Source organism: Lycium barbarum, chromosome 6 (genome assembly GCF_019175385.1).
Source record: "Lycium barbarum isolate Lr01 chromosome 6, ASM1917538v2, whole genome shotgun sequence".
Classification (NCBI taxonomy): domain Eukaryota; kingdom Viridiplantae; phylum Streptophyta; class Magnoliopsida; order Solanales; family Solanaceae; genus Lycium; species Lycium barbarum.
In genome coordinates, this window is record NC_083342.1 from 7,064,297 (window position 1) to 7,086,645 (window position 22,349).

A 22,349-nucleotide genomic window follows, 5' to 3' on the forward strand; every position below is an offset into this window, starting at 1 on the left:
TAAAGAAGCTAAAAAATATATATATATAATAATTAGCCATTCCTTTGTATCACATTTCCTTGCGCTAGTAAAGCTTCATATTTTCACACACAAAACATTCTACATGACACCAACACAAATTACACCAAGCAACACCCACTATAATACATGAAAGCCTATCTATCGAAATTTCAGGAATATATATCTCACCAATCGTAGACAAAAATAATATGCCTAAACGAGAAAAAAATTATGTATAGGACTAGCCGGGAAATATATAAAATGAAAACCTAACACTATCCATCCCATGAGAACATAGCAACACTTGTCGATCCTTCTATCTGTGTCTGTGGCTCAATGTACAAGGGAAAACTTCGAAGACCCTGAACTGCTTCCACGTAAATGAATAGACAATGTGCCTGCTCCCTTTTGAGATTTGAATCTGTCCGAAGGCCTGTTGTCCATTCTGCAGGAAGATCCTGAGTGCCTCAAAGCCTTAAATCTTCAAGAGGATATATTTGTCCGCGACACTCTCCAAATGCCGTCATGCTATGTACATATCACTGGAAATTCCAGATGTTAGAGCATGAGCCTCGAATTATATGAAAACAATCTTCACTATAAATCTAAATCCAAGCAAGAGAACCTCGATCATTGGCACCTTGAGGACGACCTCTAGTTGGCGTAGGTGGTCTGTTAGCATTTAACTCCTATAACAGACATACGTTAACGAGACCAGCATAGATCAAAACACAAAAGATAAAGGGGGAAAAAAAGATGAAGAAAATAACGGAACCTGCATCCAAGTGTCTTCTATATGCCGCTCAGGTGAATTTTCAGGCGATGAAGCTGGCGGAATTGGATGGATAAGTTTTGGAACCACAACAAGATCTCTACCCAATACCAAAATGGCACCAGCATTGTTTGCAGTACCTGCAGCAGTAGATTTTACTTCAAAAGGGGTCCATATATAGATAAAAATGCTATCTAAAAAGTTGAAAACCTTCCGAGCATCCAAAATCAGTAAGAACATACCACAGTAATTGGTGGCTGAAAAAAGCGTAATCAAATGCCCCTGAGCAAATCTTTCAAAGCCGTCCATCACACATTCATGGGCTCGGACTATCAGTTGAAGATCATTGTTATTGCAAAATTCCATCACACGATCGGGCTGCATGTAAAGAATGGTTTTACATAAGTGCAATGTAGGAATGCTATAGAAAGTACATGCAACCGACAGCCGGGCAACAAAAAAGAGGAATGACCTGTGATTTTCATGGACCAAAGAAACATCCAACACCAATAGCTAGAAAAATGATATCCCAAATATCAGAACTTTTTGAGATATAATAACCCCAAAAAACTCGATCAGATAAATCATTTCAAGGATTATGAATATAGTTCTTATTATCGAATAGAGCGAGGACAGAGAAAAAAGGGCAGCCTGGTGCACAGAGCATCCCGCACCCCAAGGGGTGTGATGTAGACAGCCTAACCCTAATGCAAGCATTAGTGGCGGCTTCCACGGCTCGACAAATTAAGATTGTACAACAAATTACAATAGCAGTAAACAAAGACAAGGATTGTTGCAGATGAGAAGCTACACTTGCCCAAAGGTACTAATAAGAAAAGCAATTAAGAAATCACAGCCTGCATAGTTATTTAATACAAGAGATAGAGAGGGGTGAGGCAGCTGACTTGTTTGGTTCAGGGTCTTTAGAACCAACTAAAGTCACCCAAATGAACAAGAATATAGCAGCTTTTAAGATGAAGAAAATCTAAGAGCTGTGGAATGCAGAATTAATTCAATCACTATCCTCAAAGAAGGCGTAAAGAAAATTACTCACCCCAAAAGTTACCAAGCCAGGGCCTCTTGCATTTGGTCTTAAACCTTCAACACTATCATTTTCTGTTGGGTCAGACCTAGAAGGCATAAATTGATGTTAGAAAATAGGACAATGTTAAAATGGAAGAAGGAAAAAGAGAAGACAGAGACTAACCACAACAAATCCATCAGAATGATTGAGCCAGCGTCCATAGTGATAGGACGCTGGATATTCTCTATTTGTTCAACGTGATTAATGGACCTTCCAATCCCACCATGCATACAGATGATTTTTTTCTCAATTAGGGCAGCCAGAGGAAGCCAGTTGAACAATCTATTAATCCGATGCCATGCCCAGATTCCATCTCTCTCACCCTGCTCCATAAAGAAGATTAGCAACCAACTAGAAGGGGAAAGGGCTTTCATTTGGTAGATGATAGTAGCATACCAGGCGTTCGATGCACTCAATTCGAAAGCCAAAAAGCGCATTTATATCTGCAGCTTCATGGTTCCCACGTATTAAATGTATATTGTGAGGATACTCAACCTAATGCAAAAAGTTATGTGCATTAAATCGATAAGAGTAATTCAGAAAGTGGAAGCAGAGCATAAGTATATACCAAGCAGGTACCTTTAGAGCAAGGAGAAGAGTAATGGTCTCCAAGCTGTGTTGGCCCCTATCAACATAATCTCCCAAGAAGAGGTAATCAATATACCTGAAATAGTCAATTTAACATAGTGAGCATCACCAAAAGAAATTTTTTAAACTAAGAAAAGCACTTAACACTGCACATCGACATTGGAAAAAGATCAATTTGACTATCAATTATGAAAATCGGAAGAAGCCAGAGAGAGAAACAGAAGAAGACATACATTGCAACATCCCCACTAAGAATTGTTTTATAATGGACAGTCTGAACGGATATATTCACTAGTCATGGTAAAATGTAAATCTCAACTTGATTTACAACATTCAGCAAACCTTTTTTTTTGGGGGGGGGGGGGGGGGGGGGGGTGGTTGGGAATCTGTCAGAAAAATGCTAGGCTACATAATCACCTATATATAGTAGTATATTATACCAACAATACAAATAAAACAGAAAAGTCATTTTTCCCTCTCTTTTTTTCGGGTAAGTAACAGCAAAGTGGAGCAATGCAAGTAGCAAAAATGATGGAAGAGAAGGCTCGAGGAAAATATATAGAGAAGAACACACTGAATGGTATAGAAATAAATGAATTCACATCATCACATGCCTACATGATAGGATCCGCATGTGATTTGATATATTAGATGGATGGATCTGTGGTTTCCCAATGATTCTGTAACAAGAATACAACCAATAACATAAGGGGCCTGGCAAATTTTTATCCACCAAACAATATCATCTTACGTTATTGTACTGTTCCCTGCCCCCAACCCAAAAAATGGTGAAAACACCAAAAAGAAGGATTGAGAATATTCATCTTAGTAGGATACCTCAAGTAAAAGAATTATGAAAGAGAACTTTTAGTTGAAGCAACATTAAATTTAAAAGAAACAAGAGAGAGATGTAGAAAACAAACATAAGGAAGAACATGTTGAACAGTGCAGAAGAGACAGAAGCAGAAATCGAAATTGTCCGAGATGATGGGGACTAAACAGGAAATCTGAGTAGATGGAAGGACAATAAAAGGATATATTCCATTCTCCCTCACACACAGGTTCTAATCGTGAACTAAAAAAAGTAAAATGTGAATAGGAAAATGCACATGCATATGCAGGGTTTCTCATACTAATGAAGCCATGAAATTAAAACTGACCTTTAAGATGGTATAAAAAGGAATAAAATTGTCAAGCTTCGATAAAAGACATGCATGTACACACAACGAGGACAAGGTCTAATACTGTAGGAGTTGGGACTTCACGAAAATCTAAAAAGCAACTCTTCTTTATATCCAGTTGGACAGCTTGGAAAAACTGGTACATGTAAGCAAATCCTAGCTATTTCCTTGCCATCTAATGTCCTTGTTAGATTAGTACATTCTGGAACACAATGCTTGGCAATGACTGGCCTCCCTCATCTTAGACTTCATGGGAAAAACTCGAAATTGGGATTCTCTCTCCCCCTACAGTCTTCCTTTCTTTTTCTATACCTCTTTGGGAATAACTGGTAAGTAATAATAACCTCAACAAGTGCTTATTTAAGATTATGAGAATGACAAACAAAGTTTCTTTAGTTTTCGATATAAGTACCCAGTACCAAAGAAAAAATTACATCAGCATTCCAATAGCGCCAACAAGACAACAAAATAGAAAAAGAATCACCGAAACCGCTACAATTTCAGCAATTTCAATCACGACAAGGACTAGACGACATAGTGTCGAAAGGACACTCTTTAATAAAAACTAAAATACAGAAATGCAAGATTGTCAAGGCACTTACGCAATATCCCCAGCAGTCGAGGGGGAACCATATTCGTCAAAAAGACGCATGAGATCCCCAAATTGCCCATGTAAGTCACCAAATATCTTAATAGGAGCCCTAAGTTGTAAAACAGTAGGTTCACTAGCAAATATTCTTTCGGCACAATCACAAAGATCGGCGATCTCATTGCAGTCCAAAAAGAATTGTCGTCGCACAGGCGGCTTCCAACCCCGAGGCTTCAAAAGATGCGTGATCAGCTGAGACAGAAAGAAAGAGGAAAATTTATAACAGAAAAAGTTTTCTGTTCTAATATGAACAAGACCCCCAAAAATTATAGCAGTTATTCTGCTAAGTGGATACATATTTTTCTGTTGAGTACTGTGAATAGCAATGGGCCGACTGCCCAGAGTATTTATTGCAGTCCAAAAGTCTCCCGTTCGGAACTCTTCTTGTCTTTCTCCCCTCCCTCTCCCAACCCACCTTCCTCTGACCCTCCAAAGTCGCAAGATACACATCAGGAAAAATATAAAATTCAATTTCTTATATTCACTTGTGTTTCCACTTGTTCTTCATGTGCCCCATTCAACGTCTTAAGAGTCCTACAGATTTCCTAGACAGAGGAATTTAGATGGGACCGCTACACCCAAAGGTGTGGCCTAGTAGTCAATGAAGTGAGTGCAAACCTTGAAACCTGGCTTCAAATCCTGGCAGAGAAAAAAAAAAACTAGGTGATTTTTTTCCTCTCTGCCTAAACTTTGGTAGGTAGAGTTATCCGGTACCTATACTGATGGGAGATAGCAAGTATCCACTGGAATAGTCTAGGTGTGTGCCAGCTGAACCGGACATCATCGTTACTTTTTTTTTTTTTTTTTAAATCTGATTGGGACCAATTCATTAAAATACACCCCTATTCACTATTTCCTGGCATGGGAAATCACAAGTACTTAAATTCCAATCTGTGATTCGCATTGCTAATCCTAACTAGTTGAAGCACAAAGAGGTAATCGCACCTTTTTTGGAACACTGTTGATGGACATTTGTCGATCCAAAAGTTTTCGTGCTGCCGTGGCATTTTCTGGGGTTCCATAACTGACTCGCCGGCCTTCATTTTCAAATTGATCGATGGAAAGCTGTCTTACCATACCACCTAGCGCACCACCAGTCTCTGCAGCTACAACTATCTATAAATGTATATTAAAGGCACGTCATCAGTCTATTACTTTTCAAACTTAAACTGATAGCACAACATAACATTAAGGATCTGAATACTAACGGCACGATGATGAAGACGGACTCCAGTTGGGGCAGAATTATTTGATCCGGAAGAATCTAGATTGATCAAAGTAGATGCTCCTTTTCCACTTGGTGTAGCCTCTGCTCCACCATCCCTATCAGGAAGTTCGACTTCTCCATTACCTTGCTGTCGAGCCTTGGCAGCTGCTAGTGTAGCAGTAATAGCCTCAGCTTCAGCTGCAGAGGCCTCCACTAGATATTCAACACCTTTGCTGAGTCTCCTACAAAGCAAACCGAAGATGGTGGAATTGAGAAACTAAAGGCAGCAACAGAATTTTACAAAATATGACAACAGGCACTGCCATTATTATGCAACTGCAGACTCACCGAGATCCTTGAAGCATGGCATTCTCAGTACTTATATCAGTATACATATCACCATTTACAGGGGGAGCGACAGGATTTCCCAGTACAACAGAGCCATCATTAACGGCATCAGGAACTGTTTGCCTCGCTGTTTCATCACCAAACCCATACCTCCCAGCAAGCCTGCCTGCTTGTAGATTGGCTGCAGCAGCTGCAGCATGTGAAGCTGCACTTGTTGTTTCTGCGGCAGCCAAGTCTTCAGCAACAAGCAAGTCATCCAGCAGTACACCTGTGAAATTGGTGACAAGTAAATAATTGCATCGCATAAAAGGAGAGATAGTCAGAAATAAAGATATTCAGGACAAGGTGGGAGTATCCTCCGTGGCAGAAGATGCGGGAGGCGAGGCTGAGATGGTTCGGCCATGTCCAGAGGAGAGACGCTGATGAGCCGGTGAGGAGGTGTGAGAGGCCGGCGATGGGAGGTTGGAGGAGAGGTAGAGGTAGGCCAAAGAAGTATTGGGGAGAGGTGATCCGGCAAGACATGGCAAGCCTTCAGCTTACTGAGGACATGACCATAGATAGGAGGGTGTGGAGATCGAGGATTAGGGTATAAGGCTAGTAGTGGGTAGATACACATTTTTCCTTTCCGTACTAGTAGGATTAGTACTATTTTCGTCATTTTTTGTATTTTAGTATTCTAATATTGCTCATTCTTCGTTTTCTACTACTACTTGCTGTCTCTACTGCTTCAGTTTTCTTACTATCCTATTGTGTTACCGCGAATGATTTTTTTTTTCAACTGGTAATGTTGTATTCCTCAGCATTAAGGATATGTGGGCAACCTTCAAAAAGGGACAGAAGGAAAAAGGAAAGAAAGCTACTTACAGAGAGCCTAACAAACCAACAATTTCTGATTCCTCTATTTCTTTCTCTTTAGACCAAAAATAAAAAGAGACAATACAATTCCATTTAACTATGTGAATGGAATTGGATCTATCTTCAAAGCTTCTGTTGTTTCTCTCCCTCCACACAGTCCTCCAGATGCAACGTGGAATGATTCTCCACCATTTCTTCTGGCTCTTACTTTCTCTTCTAATCCAGCAACTCAATAGATCTGCAGTGTGCTGAGGCATGGTCCATTTTGTGTTTGTGAGGGTAAAAAATAGAGCCCACAACTGTGCAGTGAATTTACAATGCAGAAAAAGATGACTGTTGGTCTCTTCTGTTTCCCCACATAGTTGACATATGGAAACAATTATCTGCCCCTTTCTCTTCAAAACTTCCTGTGTCAAGCAAGCCCTTCTGACTACCAACCATGTAAAGCATTTTACTTTAGTTGGTGCTATGTTTTTCCAAACATTGTTCCACAAAATTTGCTGGTTTCTGTTTTGTTGTACATTGTCAATTTCATAAGCCCTTTTAACAGAAAATTGCCCATCCTTGTTATGCTTCCATCTGATAGAATCTGAATCTGAGGTAATGCCTGAGAAACCTTCTAGCTTGTGAAGTAAACTGGCCACCCTGTCCGCTTGTGAAGTAAATTGGCCACCCTGTCCACTTCCCAATCATTCAAAAGTCTTCTAAATGATAAATCCCACCCCTGATTAGTCCAGCACTCATTGAAAGTTGCCTCAGGATTGTTTCATATGTTGAAAAGGTGAGGAAAATCTTCCTTCAATGGGGCCTGATTGTTCCAAGCATCTCCGCAAAACTTTGTTTTTCTACCATCTCCCACTTTTATAGCCATGTTCCCTGCTAGCTTAGGCCAAAGATCTCTAATTGTTCTCCAACCCCAACTCCATAGGGCGCAGAACTAACATTACTACACCAAGGGTTATATTCACCATATTTGCACTTAATTACCTCCTTCCATAAAGCTTGACCTTCTTCATTATACCTCCATAGCCATTTCATTAATAGGCTATTGTTCCGTCTCCTTAGGTTTTTGATGCCTATTCCCCCCAAGTATCTGCTGTTCAGTGTTTTGTCCCATTCCACCAGGTTGTAACCCTTATTCTCTTTGCAACCATGCCAAAGAAAGTCCCTTCTAAGTTTATCCAACTTCTTCAGAATATCAGAAGGTATAGGAAACAATGACATAACATAGGTAGGTAAAGAGTCTATAGTTTATGAGGGTAAGTCTTCCTCCTAAAGATAAGTATTGTGTCTCCCCCCTTGTCAATCTCTTTTCTGCCTTCTCTATAATGCCATCCCATATCACTGCCTCTTTATGTATGTTACCTAGTTATCGGGTATGTTTTATAATTGTTGTGTTTCTGCTTTACTTGAGCCGAGGGTCTATCGGAAACAGCCTCTCATCTGCCAAGATAGGGGTAAGGTCTGCATAAACTCTACCCTCCCCAGACCACACTTGTGGGATTACACTGGGTATGTTGTTGATAAAAGGATTCCAAAACATCAGCAATTTTTTAACAGCTTAAGTACGATCGCAGCAGAAACCAGGAAGTGATCCAAATAACAGTTCCAGAGGTTCTCATTTGCTGTACTTTACATGGAAAAGACTACAAGAACAGAAGGAAGAGAAGTATCCCTTTGCAGTAGTTGGGTAGTTATCTAACACTTCATTTGCCAACATAACTGGCAACATCCCAACATACAAATTTAATCCGAGATCAGCTATAATCTATTGCCTTGATATCCACGAATATCTCTATACTTGAATATCAATATCTAAGTTTCAAAGGCAGGTCTTGGACAGAAAGACAACTAATTGTTCTCATGCATCTCATCATCACCATGTGTCATATGGACAAAGTAGATATTTCACTGATTTCAACCAGAGAGACCATCATCCACTTGCATAATGAGTAATCAGTTCTCAGAGAATTATGAGGAATTCAAAAAGTATCCTAGTGCTGAATAAAAAGATCCATTTTTTAGCTTCACTTTTCTGTTCTTTATTCAGCCACCTAGCTAGCATACCTTAGTGCCATTTTCATTTGCTTTCATTAGTAAAACCAAGGTTTCTTTTTTGTTGTAAAAAGCACAAATTCCGACTTTTTAAAGACTTCTAATTTATTTTAATTTTTTTTTTTTAAAAGCTTCGTTTCTGAACTGAGATCAAGAATTCAATAGTTAAGCTTCGAACCCCACCATTCCTTTTTTTTTTTTCTCTAATAAGTAATTCAGCCATCACTTATAATTAAAAAAAAAAAGAATTTCTTTTATAAATGAAGGGAATAATTGTTTATTCCTAATCCCCAACATATACATCCATAATGTCTCATATCTTTTTTTATGAACGAATACTTCATCTGGAGCCACTGTAAATCGGGGATGATGGGCCCGCCAATCTACCCTTCTCTACTTAAATACTGGACTTAGTTTGCTTGGCGCAGAATTCGAATTTGTGACCTAAGACACAAGTCCCTCAATATCTGCCAATTGAGCTAACCCCGAGGGATAATAAACATCTAAAATTGCATTACATTTATCGTTAAGTACTACCCTGATCATAGCACCTATAGGCAATGAGGCACATGCCATTGCAAAGCACGTCCTAGCAAGGAGAAGCGCTTAGTCTGAGTTGCACCAAGTTTCAACGCTTAAGAAAGCCTCAAGCAAGTCTTTAATAGCACTGACGCGAACATAGCAGGAAAAAAAAAAGCACAACAAAAAACAAAAGAATCCAAGTAAGAATACCAACTAGTTAGGATTAAGGATTAGATGATGTTGTTACACTTACACTACATCCGGCTTTTATGAAGTCTTTAATCTAGGTAGAGACTTCTATGTCCTAGTGAAGACAAACGTGCGATTTAAAGAACCTCTAGTTTTGAGAACCCCAATTTTTCTCTCAAAGAAAAATTATTAGCATTTGACAGAAATGGGCCTAAAATCACATGGATGGAAGTTGTCTCAAATGACCTACATATGCTTGGTATCAATGTAGACTTAGCTAAAGATAAGTCACAATGGAAGAAAAAATCCATAAAGGTAACAGCTCTAATACAAGATAGGTTCTACACTTGTTAGAGAACTTCTATTATTATTGTTATTATTATTATTAACTAATTTTTCACCTATATTTTATTTAGTTTAATGATGATATAAAATGAGCTTGAATGAAAGTGGGGATTCATATAGCAGACCCCAACTTGTTTGGGACTGAGGCATAATTGTTGTTAGTGATGTTTATCATAGTTTAGCAATTGGTAAATAATTTATCTTATTTGGGTTTAGATCTAAATTCATAGTCTTTGGGCTTTGACACAAATCAGATGTTGGGGTCTATTTTTTAATTTTAGTCAGGCTATATTATCGAAGTTAGTTTGTTGGGCTTTACATGCAAAGGATAGCCTCTTTTCGAAGCTTTATCCTACATTGGATTGAACTTAAAGGGGCTTACTACAAGTACAAGTAGAGGGGAAATGATTATTTGAAGGAAAAGTAGAAGGTATGCTGCTACCTTCCACATCAACTTTTTCCAATCTTTGCAACAATGAGAAGCAGTTATTGAACATGCATATCTTAGAGCCTTACCGCCACGTAGACCACCATAGATAAATATCAAGTCCCCAACAGCAGCAGCTGCATGCCTACAGCGTCTGGTCAATTCAACAGCAGCATCTCCACCAGCTGCATCTGCACTGTATCTGCCAGTCCTAGGACTAGTCACAACAGATTTTGTGTCACACCACACTCCTGCAGCTGTATCAAGAACTGCCAAAAGAAGAGAAGGAAGAAAGAAGAAACATGGGTGTGAGAGAACGACGAACACCCAACCAAAGTGAAATTAAAAGATAAAAACAAATCTTGAAACTGCTTATCTAAACAAGCAATCAACACAAACAGCATAAAGGAAATACCCGCTACACTGGATGAGTCCTCCACCATTCGTCCACCACCAAGTGCCCCTCCAGATACATGCAGCCGAGCATTAACAAAAACCTAGGTTACCAGAAACAACTGATAATTCCCTTACAATCTCTTCCAGAAAGAAGCAATTTAACGAAGATGAAAACACACACTTACTGCAGCATGTTGATATCTGGGGGAAGGTGACACGCCAGGGGCAATGGCCCATTCCCAACGCCCATCTCTATGTTTGGCAAGTCCATAAGCACTTGCCAGAGGCTGCGAATAACCAAGGCAACGAAAAAAAATGAGAATGATTGACCAGTTATTAAAGCATAGCACCACCATTTTCCTTCGTTTCTCTATGAAAAACACGCATACCCCATGATGACATAGTGTTCTAACTGCAAGGCAATCAGCAATATGATGGAACAATTATACCAACATAAAAATTATATGCTTGACTCACCACGCTACTGGCATCCCTCCCTCCACAGAGGAGAAGAAGACCATCTGAACGTGCACTCGCAGTTGCATACCTAAACAAGAAAGAGAGGCATTTAGGATTGCGCTTAATTTCTTAATTGGTTGGGTCAGATTAGTATCACATCCACAATAATCTAATTTCAGAAGGAGAAGGTCAGAGGAAACTCATGATGATCAAAAAGAAAAAGAAAAAATAGATGACGATGAAGAAACATAAAATGTTATTTTACCAAACACACAAGCTTTCATTAGCAAACAGAAAGACATTTCCACTGCTTGCTCCAGAGGTATTCAGCACTAGTGCATGAAATGCTTCAGTAAACAGAAGAAATAACATCTTCTATGAGAAAATTAGTATGACACTTATGCATTATTGGTTCCAACCTTTTATTTTTGATGATATTATGCATTATGCACTAGTGAATGAACGCTTCAGAAGAACACAAGAAAATAGCAGTTTCTTGCTAACTGCTTCTATGAGATGTTAACAGAGATATTAAATACATATTTGTTTTATTCTCTCTTTTTTTTTCTTTTTTCTTTTTTTCTTGGATGGTGTAACTGTGGTTGAATTTGGTAATTGTCTTGACAACCAATTCAAACTGCAGGAAAAATAAAACGCAATTCGATTCTAGGTTTTTTAATGAGCAGTTCCACTCTAGGTTGTCATTAGTAAATTTATGTCTTTTTTAAAAGGTAATTGAAAAGCTTGTAAAAACTTCACCAGAAACAAGTGGAGCTTCTATTCTAGGTTTCTCCTTTTTCCTTTTTTTATGAGTAATTCCGTTCTAGGTTATCGCTACAAAATTTCTTTTCTTTTTTCTTTCAAGGTAATTGAACAACATATAAGAAACTTCACCAGAAAGACGTATAACTTGCTTCTTCAAATATCAAGTTGCAATCCTTCACCTCACTCTTGAAAGCCCCCTTGCACGGTCACATGCCTCCTCCCAGGGTAACAAGGGAAGAGAAAAAGGAAAAAAAAGCTCTACTCAAGTGGGTTCCGAAAAATATAAAGTTCTAGAGGCAATAACAAATTCCACCAGAAAAAGGTGAAATGGACTAGAGACCAAGAAGTAATAGACGAGCTCAATAGAAGAAGCCCATTGGTCAATCCAGCACGTGAATCTAGTTAAATTTCATGTTTAGTTTTCTAATATTAGTTCATTTATCAGTAAGGAAATAATATTATATAGATGGCACCAACAAGGGGCAAAATCAAGCTATATTTTGATGTATAAAACCAGTCATAATTGCAGAAAAGAGAGAGGAAAAAATAAAACAGAAAGAACCGCAAAAACAGCTAAGGTCAAAAGGACCAGTAATCCGTACAAGGTTTTCCATCCCTTCTATGCAATTTTCTTTTTTTGATAAGGTAAATAATTACATTAAGAGTATCCCATATACAAGAAGTATACCAAAAGGTAGAGCACCTACATCAAAATATGATTCTCCATAAAAGAAATCCAATCTTCTATCCCTTCTATACAAACTTGACTGTACCAGAAAAGGAATTGTCTAAGGCAATGACTTTTAAGTTTAGAACTGGCCCTGGCATATCTTCAAAACACCTTGAAGTTAGTTTCTAACAACATATCTTGCCAACGTATTAAAAATATCTACCTCTTAAAAAATAAGGACCAAATCATTCTAGGAAAAGCTGATGTGAGAATTCCAAGTGTTCTCTCTTTTCCAGCAAAGTTGTATGTCTTTCTCTAAAATAGTCTAAACAGCAGGTTTCCTCAGCAAAACTACAAACAGAAAACCGACATTGAGCTCTACTGGAAACCATCAAATTTTTGAGTTGCTGGGCAATTGCACTTCAGAAATGCCATGTTTCCCGAGACGTGCGAGGAAACAGCTAATGAATGTGTTAATTAACTATTTATTGAGTAACCCAACATATTTTTCATATTAAAATTTACTGCCGCCTCTTGGTTAACATGAGTTCGGCGAAGCAATTCCAAGCAGAGATGTAATACTTTGTCAATGCTACCGCAGTGAAAGTAAAAGAAGAGTACAGGTAATATAGTTGTGAAAACTGTGTCTGGGAAAGGAAGACAGCTTAACATTGCAAACTTATAATTATCTACAACCACCTCCAGGGCATAATTTCTAAACTTTCGGGAACTAAAAATATTTATTGCATTGATCTCCAACTAGCATGAGCCAACACTGTTCTACAGATACAGCTCTAGGATAAACGAGTTTCCATATAACAGATCAGATACACTCTAATCAGATCATATACACATACTTTGCAAGCTAACCAAACAGACAATGCCTCATTGACACTATTTATGGCACGTAATACTTACAGATATGTACAAGTAATTCTTGAGGTTCACTACCTTCAAAAGTATAGAATCTTGAATAAGCAAATAAATACAATCAAGAGAAACGATAACGTATTGGGTAACAAAGAAATTACAGTAAACATCTTCAAGGGAGAGTATATGAACTTTACATGCAAGGAGGTGGACCTTCACCCTCCGGTTCCAACTTCCTCCATTCATATGGCTTGGCAGCTGTGTCCAAAGCCCAAACATCCGCTAGGGGCCGTTTTCCTGAACAGTGGAATGATTTAGACTTTTTTTAAAATCTAAACTATGTCATTGCTGAAAAGAAATAGATCTGACTTAGTCATCAGACTAACCATCATTTCCGCCAATTGCCATGAGATATCTTTGCCCTACCAAAGCCATGACGTGTCCATAACGTGGCCCTGGACCAGGTCCTTGCACCACAACCCTGATAAGATCAAAATCATTTCAGTAGTACTTAACAAAAAATCTTCATGGGTTCATGTATCTTCACACAGGCAACATTCATCTTAACAATTACAGACATCACTTCAAAAGTGCTAACCTGTGCCATCGTGGCCGTTGTTGAGTAAGGTCCAGAACATGAAGATCCTCAGCTGACAAACCAGATGGACCAATTCCACCCTGCGATGGAGTGGTAATAGAGCATCTTAAGTAGCTGAATGAGATTATCATACACGAAGCAAACAACAAAGTTATCAGCCGATACAAACCTGAATAACAACCATAGTTCCCACAGCTGTAGCAACATGTGCAGCCCTTGGTGTGGGTGGCTCTCCAATGGGAGTAATCCTGTGAAGTTCATCACATATTCAACCTTCTAATTAAGCACCAAAAACCAATATGTAGCTTGTAATTGGTACAATTAAAACTTACCTAGACCATTTATTCGTCAAAACATCATAACAGTGCACATCAGCAGTAGCCCCTGCTAAGCCTGCAATTAATTATGAAAGCTCAGATAAATCATTTTAAATTTAAAACCCATAGGTTCAGTTATACTAGCACACCCGAGGGTATGCCCTAACAAGGATGAAGCTAGAATGAAGACAAGGAGACCACGGTTCAAATCCCAGCAAAGACAACAGCCTAGATGCTGAAGGCATAGCTACCCAATACCTATAGGGGTCGTTTGGTAGGGTGTATTAGGTATAACAGTGCTGGTATAAAATTTTAGTATGATGTTTGGTTGCAAATTTAAGCCCAGTACAACTATTACAGGTATTACTTATACACCCTATTCAGTACTATTCTTATACATAGTAAACCATTACATTAACAATACCAATACTATTCTTATACTTATACATCCTATTTAGTACTATCTAGAGATTATGCAATGCATGTTATTTTTAATACAAGTCGATAAGAAATAATGCAAGCATAACTAATCCAAGCATAACTTGTCTTCGAACCAAACGACCCCGTAATGGTAGACAGATGCAGGTACGCGTAGAATAATGGAGGTGCTCACAAGTTGGCCTGACACAACCAGTATACAACGACAACAACAACAACATACCCAGTATATTCCCACAGGTGGCGTCTGGGGAGGGTGGGGTGTACGCAGACCTTATCTCTACCTTTGTGGGTAGGGAAGGCTATTTCCAGTAGACCCTCGGCTTAAGAAAAATATTTTTCAGAATAGGTTTGAAAGAAATGCAAGAGTCTAAGGTTATGATGGAAATAATGAAGAATGAAAAGTACTGACAGTAAAAATAGTAAGGATAATCAAAGTAATAGAAACAACAGTAGCAATAGAATTGTAGAATAAGGTAATGCTAGCCTAATAATACCAATACTGGCAAAAGGAATTGATAGAGAAAACGCTCGACTGCCTACTAACCGTCTCCCTTAATCCTCGATCTCCATGCTCTCCTAATCCACCAGTTTAGAGAACTAACAATTTTTAAAGGATATTTTCAGTTTTGCTAATGAATTAAGTTGAATAACCTACGAATCCCAGCATTTATACACCCTATACATACTAAATCATGGCATTAGCAATACGAGTACTATTCTTATTCTCTCAGACCCTATTACTTACTATATAAAAATTATGATAATGCATGTTATTTTTAATACAACAAACCAAACTGTCGATAAGAAATAATATCAGCATCACTAATCCCAACTCAAGTAAAGCATATCAAAATCAAGTATGTAAAGCAAATACAGTATTGAGAAGCCATATTGAAGTTGTGCAAATGAATTAAGTTGGATAACCTACGAATTCCAGCACTTCCAGCAGACGACGGTGTTCCAGAAGCACCCGAATTTCCCTCAAGAGCAGTAGCACCACCAAATAGAATAAGCCTAGGACCAATATAATTCGTCGAACCTTCTTCACCAACAGCAGGTACAGCTGTCAACGTGTGCCCACACCTCGGCCCTGGACCATCTTCCTTTTTCTCTATTACTTCGTGCACAACAGAATACGTCGGTGCACACCTTGGCCCCGCAACAACAACCGGACTACTACTACTACTACTACTACTAGTACTATTACTACTGTTACTTTGATGTTGAGTTTGTAAATGTTGATGTTGCTGAGGTGATGATGATTCATCATTAAGTTGCTGTTCCGATGTTGAACTATTGTTCTCAACCGTTGGATCGTGATCAGAATCAACATCCATATCTAATATTCTCAATTCTCCAAATCAAAGCTCAAATCCTCAACATTTCCCTCTACTAAAAATTCAAAAACCCTAATAAATAGGAGAAAATTTTCAATTCTAGTCCTCAGATTCTTCTATTCAATTCAAAACACTCCAAATATTTTTGCAAAATCCTTTAATACTCTAATATTCTCCAAATCGAAGCTCAAATTCTCAACAATATGCATTTCCAATCAACATTTCTCTCTATCAAAACTCAATAAACCCTAATTCAGCACAAAATTGATAGGAAAAATTTCAATTCTAGTCCTCAGATTCTTCGATTCAATTCAAAACACTTCCAAATATTTTGCAAAATCCTTTACTACTCTAATATTCTCAAATTCTCAATAATATGCATTTCCAATCAACATTTCTCTCTATCAAAATTCAATAAACCCTAATTCAGCACAAAATTGATAGGAGAAAACTTCAATTTAAGCACTAAGATCCTTCGATTTAAATTCAAAACCTTTATAAATATTTTTTTGCAATAAAATCACAAACCTAAATGAGAAAGAGAGAGAAAATTCAAATTTTTAATCCTTTTTTTCTTTTTTTTTCTTTCTTTTCTCTCTCTTTCTTCTCCACACCGAACGAAAAATGATAATAATAAATACTGTAGCTTCGTTTTTTCTTCTTCTGTAAAAGGCGGCCAATATATATCTCACTTTCTCTCTCTAGGAATGGACAAACTTTCTCTCTCTAGGCCTAATCATCCGCCATTTCTGTTTCTCTCTCTACCTCTATATATATATATATATATATATATATATATATATATATATATGTATAGAGATTTTAGAGAAAAATAAGAAAGATGGTCCCTATAGATAATAGATTCAAAATAGTAACTTAACTATACTTGGGGTTCTTGTCCTTTTAAGTTTGTCAAAAGTGAGGGCTTTTACACTCTGTTTGGATGGTTGTTTCTCGTGGTTCATTAATGTACAATATGGTATGATATTGTATTGTATTAATGAATATAATATTTGGATAGATTGTATCGTTTGTTGTGATTTAATAATATTTGTATTGTTTAGTTTGATTGTATGGTACTGTATAATAGCTTGTAAGTTTACTAAAATACTCTTAACTCTTAATTAGAAATTAGTTTATATATATTAATAAAACTCAGGTAAAGAATAAGATAAGAACTTTAAACAATAAGTAGGTACTAAGGGGAGAGGGTGGTGGTGGAGGGGTGGGTAGTGTGAGGTAGGGGTTGTGAGACGAGGGTGGGGGTGAGTGGTTGTGGGAATGTGGTTGGGTGGTGGTGAGGGGTAGTGGGTGGGGGTGGTGGAGGGGTGGGTGGTTATGGTATAAGGGTGGGGGTAGTGGTGGTAGGGTGGGGGTGAATGGTTGTGGGGTGGGGGTTGGGTTGGGCCATGGTGAGGGGTAGTGGGTGGCAGAGGGGTGGGTGGTAGGGCGGGGGTGGGGTGGATGGTGGAGGGTGGGGTATAATGGAGAAATGAAATATGTAACCACGAAAATATTACCAAATCCATGGTTACAAAAATTGGGACTTTTCACGGTTATATAAGAATGGGATGAACCATATAATTTTAAGAACAATGGAAACAAACATGGTTTCATAGAAAACCATACATTAATGAACCACGGGAAACCACCATCCAAAACAGGGGGTTAGTATCCGTCATGAATATATAGAAAATAATTAATGGGAAATCACATTTGGAAGTACGTATTTTGTACTTTATGTTAATTTTCAGCTATTTCTAGAGTCTGGTCCCAACCTTTTGAGGAGCAATTTCTCTTATTTTTAGTTTAACTTTTGTGTCCGACGTTTTTTTTTTTTTTGCTGCTGTTTATGAAATATTGACTGAATTTTTTGTTGTTTATGGTTATGTTTTTCAAACAAGTTTGGTAAATATTTGATGGAGATTAAAAATGCTCACTTTTGGCAACAACAACATACCTAGGAAAATCTCACAACTTGAGGGCTAGAGAGGGTAGAGTGTAGGCAGACCTTACCCTATTTTGGGAGATAAAGAGGCTGTTTCTGAAAGCCCTTAATTTAAGAGAAAGCATGACAAAAAAGATAAGGACTTGCAATTTAAAGCGGCATGAAAATGAAAATAACAAAAATGAATATTTAGCAAAGTTAAAAATCCGAACTGCTTAATTGATAACAAAACATTACAATACACATGTACATTATGAAATGATGGGTAACAACGATCCAAACAAAGTGCAAGGGACAATTTTGAACCTACAAAATAGATAAGGGCTATTTTTGTCATTTTTTTATATAAGTTTGGTGCACCGACAATATATTAATTATTTACACCATCAGGTAATATTAACCTGCTATAGCAAGTTATCAATTTTCTCCTAATTTGTTTTCCTTTTTCTAAAATTTACACTTTTTTTTTTTTAATCTCTCTCTTCCCTTCCCTTTAAATCCTCCATCTAGTTTTTTCTTTATCTCCCCTTCCTCTCTCTTCCATTCAACTACTTGGAAATTGGCAAACATTCTGCTGTAATAGTTTTTCTATATGTTGATTCGCAATTAAAGTAAAAACACTTTACAAACACTTATTAAAAAGCGATATACTTATTCCAAGCTTTCTATTATTAAATTATTCAACATTCATAATTGATAAAGTTCCATTGCAGCAACCCTTCAGATGCTTGTAAATGGAAAAAATAATTGAAATTTATAAGGACTTACTCTTAAACAAGAAGATGTTCTCCGAATTTCAGAACATATGAGATGTTTAAAGATTAACTACTAATTACAAAGTTCACAACGTTTGAAGGTTAAAGTATCAAGAATTACTTCAACAATGATTTTGAGAGAAAGAAAAAAAAAACGCCAAAATTGTAAACAACTTTGAGAAGAAAATATTTTGGTTACCATTAAAACTAGGAATTAATTTTGTTATAGTATATAAGTAGGATTCTACTTTCCTTAATGTTAATTAGTCTTCCGATTTCATTAAATATATATATATATGTATATATATATGTATACATATATATATATATATATATATATATATATATACATATATATATATATATATATATTTACTTAAAAAAGTTATTGTATTTACCTTTAAAATTATCTGATAGTGTATAAAAACTTTGTACACTGACAGTGCACAAAACTTAAACTCATATTTTATATATTGCATGTATATGTACGGCAGAGAGAAAATCCGACGACTATTTGAAAAAAAAAAAAGTGACGGCGCTGAAGACTTGAATTTTACCTTATAAAGTACAAGTCAGGAAACGTGACGTACAATTACCTGAGGCTGTTTAAGAACAGGGTACTGTAAATTCTTTTGTGTTTTTTTACCAGATAAACCGGGAGAAGTAGTTTTGGTTAACGGCAATAACCGATTGCGATGTCCGCCGTGTGGAGGATGTGGGAAAATGATCCGGCCTGACAAATACATATGGGGTGAGCTGGCTTTAGCTAAGATTATTGTGTTTTTATTTCTATCTAACTAATGAGTATATCATATACTATATACTAGAGAAAAGGTCATAAATAGTCTCTTATCTATGGGAGTAGGTCTAAAATGGTCTCTTAACTATACACTTGCCGGTTTTAGTCCTTTAACTATCCAAAAACTTATCAAATTTGGTCTCTGTTTATTTATTTATACAAACAGCGTACAAACTCATAAACCTTCGTGAGATTAATCATTAAACCATTCCTCATACCTATATTTCTCTCCATGCTTCTTTTTCCTCAAGTTCCTCTTGTTATTTTTTTTTTTTTTAAAAAGAGCATTGTGGCACTGGTGTCGTTCTCGAGTCTCTAAAATTCGAAAAGACAAACTCAGGCACAAAATTTCTGTAACCATTCTTCTCAAACACTACTAAAAACTGGTAAAAACCGACGGAAAGACCGACAGATTCTGTCGGTTTTTTCAATAATTTTTTTAAATCTTTTTTTTTTAGAAAACCGACGGACTGCGTCGATTATTTTTTGCACAAATGCGCAAAAAAATATAATTATTTGTTATATTATTTTCTAAAATAAACCGATGGAGTCCGTCGATTTTTTTTTTTTTTTTTTTTTTTTTTATAAAAAAACTGACGGAGACGGAGTCCATCGATTTTTAGAGCGAAAAAACAGTATAAATTAAATCAATGTAAGTATATGAACAAAAAATATCAGTGGTCTAGTGGTAAAGCCCTTTAATGCCAAGGAACATACCCGGGTTTGACTCCAAGTTCCTACATTTTATTCTTTAATTTTCAAAAAAAAAAAAAAAAAAACCGACGTGAGACCGATTTTTTTTTTTTTTTTTAACAAAACCGAAGGACTGGGTCAGTTTTAACCAACACAGTCCGTCGGTTACGAAATGCGAGAGAGAACTGAGGAAAAAAGTTGAGGTTAAAGAATGAACTTGAGGAAAAAGAATCAGGGAGAGAGAGATATAGGTCTGTGGAATGGTTTAACGATTAATCTCACGAAGGTTTATGAGTTTGTACGCTGTTTGTATAAAAAAGTAAATGGAGACCAAATTTGATAAGTTTTTGGATAGTTAAAGGACTAAAACCGGTAAGTATATAGGTAAGGGACTATTTTAGACCTACTCCCATAGATAAGGGACTATTTATGGCCTTTTCTCCTATATACTACTCTTTCCATCAAAAATTATGTGACACCATTTAACTAGACAGGAAATTTAAAAAAGAAAAAAGATGATTTTAAAAATTTGTGATCCAAAACAAGTCTAAGGGATTTGTGTGACTGTAAATTATCTCATTAAAGATAAAAGAGAAATTTTAAATTAAATTATTTATAAAGATATAAATGTGAAATTATTTTTGGAACAAACCAAAAACGAAAATGAGCCACATAAACTGGGACGAAGGGAGTAATAGTTTTGTTTTGTAATTTCCTTATCTCTCATAAATATACTTTTTTTCTTTCATGTATGGTAAGGTCTACGTACACTTTACCCTACCAGACCCCATATTGTTGGATTTTACTGGTATGCTATTGTTGTTCACTCTCTGGCGTCTATATTGGGCCTTGATTAATTTGAATTCATATCACGTAAGTTTCATTAAGGGGAATGCTCTTCCAGCCAGAATTTTTTTCAACTTAGAGCTCGAACCCGAGGTATTTGATTAAGAATGAAGGGATTTATTCATCCTACCGCAATCCCTGATGATTCATAAATAGTACTCATTCAAATATAACTTTTATATCATGTTATTTATTGTAGCAGATAACATATCTTATTTTAAAGCAGCAGTCTGATGCACGAAGCAATTCTCGCATTAGTAGGGTTCAGGGAAGGGCCGCACTGCAAAGGGTGTGAAGTAAACAGTCTACTCTAATGCAAGCATTAGTGGCTGCTTCACGGTTTGAACCCGTGACTTATAGATTACATAGAGACAACTTTACTGTTGCTTCAAGGCTTCCCTACTATGAATTCATCTTTTATGTGGAGTTACTTATACATATTCTTTAAATGATTTAATAATGTAGATTTTTTTTTATATTATTGGTGTATCTAATTTAAACTCATTAGTCGGAGCAATTTTTCTACTAGAAGACATAGAACTACGATAATTCGCCAAAACATTGTACGCGTTTGGACACTAATTGGTTGAATTAAAAAATAAAATAAAATAAGATTTGAAGTTGAAATTATAAAAGGATGTTTGGAAGTTGAGAGTTGTGATGGGGTATGAAAACATGTTTGAAGTTTATGAGTAAGAACTTAGAAAAAACTTGGACCCGTTTGAACATAGATTTTGGCTCAAAGACTTGAAATTATTTAGAGTTTATTTCAAATAAGATGTTTATCAAGTTGACTCATTATTTCAATTTCAAAGTTGAAATATGAAATTTGAAATTTAAAAAAGAAGTTTTTCGGAGATTTTTAAATTTTCATTCACAAAACGTCAACTATGTTTTCATATTTAAACACTACTTTAACTTCTAAATACTTTTTAGGTTTATTAACTTTCATTTCAATATTACAGTTTCCATTGTTCATATGCAATGAGCGATTTATTGAATGTTTAAGAGACACTAATTAAATATATATGAACTTAAAATAGAAATATGGTAACCAGTTAAACAGAAAAAAAGATCAACATCATAACTTAAATAATGTTTTGTTCAAATTGATTCCACAAGATAGACACGAGTAGTTTATATATGGTTATCAATTTGCTTTTTGACTAAAAATTTATAATTATTGATTTTATCATGACTCACTAACTCACTATTGTTTAAGTTAAGTGTCAA

The 22,349-nt window shown here is 36.5% G+C and overlaps 1 protein-coding gene across 3 annotated transcripts; it reads right to left on the reverse strand.

The window, feature by feature from the left end:
- LOC132600650 (serine/threonine-protein phosphatase BSL3-like) lies at positions 1–16,839 on the reverse strand. 3 transcript variants are annotated; one of them, XM_060313958.1, is made up of 22 exons: positions 15,667–16,839; positions 14,313–14,373; positions 14,150–14,228; positions 13,981–14,060; positions 13,769–13,863; positions 13,580–13,679; positions 11,096–11,165; positions 10,804–10,905; positions 10,638–10,719; positions 10,312–10,491; positions 5,830–6,097; positions 5,483–5,723; positions 5,220–5,390; positions 4,228–4,466; positions 2,436–2,520; positions 2,253–2,351; positions 1,980–2,179; positions 1,827–1,902; positions 1,015–1,150; positions 776–912; positions 641–689; positions 1–542 (listed from the first exon to the last, which is right to left on the reverse strand). In XM_060313958.1, the coding sequence occupies exons 1-22, from the start codon at positions 16,073–16,075 to the stop codon at positions 529–531; spliced, it is 2,973 nt and encodes a 990-aa protein (XP_060169941.1). In that variant the 5' UTR covers positions 16,076–16,839; the 3' UTR covers positions 1–528. The 3 variants fall into 3 exon arrangements, with proteins under 3 accessions (XP_060169941.1, XP_060169940.1, XP_060169939.1); XM_060313957.1 differs by having other exon boundaries at positions 626–689; XM_060313956.1 differs by having other exon boundaries at positions 1–689.
- Between the last annotated feature and the right edge of the window lie 5,510 nt (positions 16,840–22,349).

What these genes read in the sequence shown, in the direction of transcription:
- LOC132600650 (XM_060313956.1), bottom strand. Translation starts at nt 16,075, where the DNA reads ATGGATGTTGATTCTGATCACGATCCAACGGTTGAGAACAATAGTTCA. An exon ending in CAACGGCCACGATGGCACAG is followed by an intron (nt 13,864 to 13,980) that starts GTTAGCACTTTT and finishes TGATCTTATCAG; the next exon opens with GGTTGTGGTGCAAGGACCTG. An exon ending in GAAGGTCCACCTCCTTGCAT is followed by an intron (nt 11,166 to 13,579) that starts GTAAAGTTCATA and finishes TTTCTTGTTTAG; the next exon opens with GTATGCAACTGCGAGTGCAC.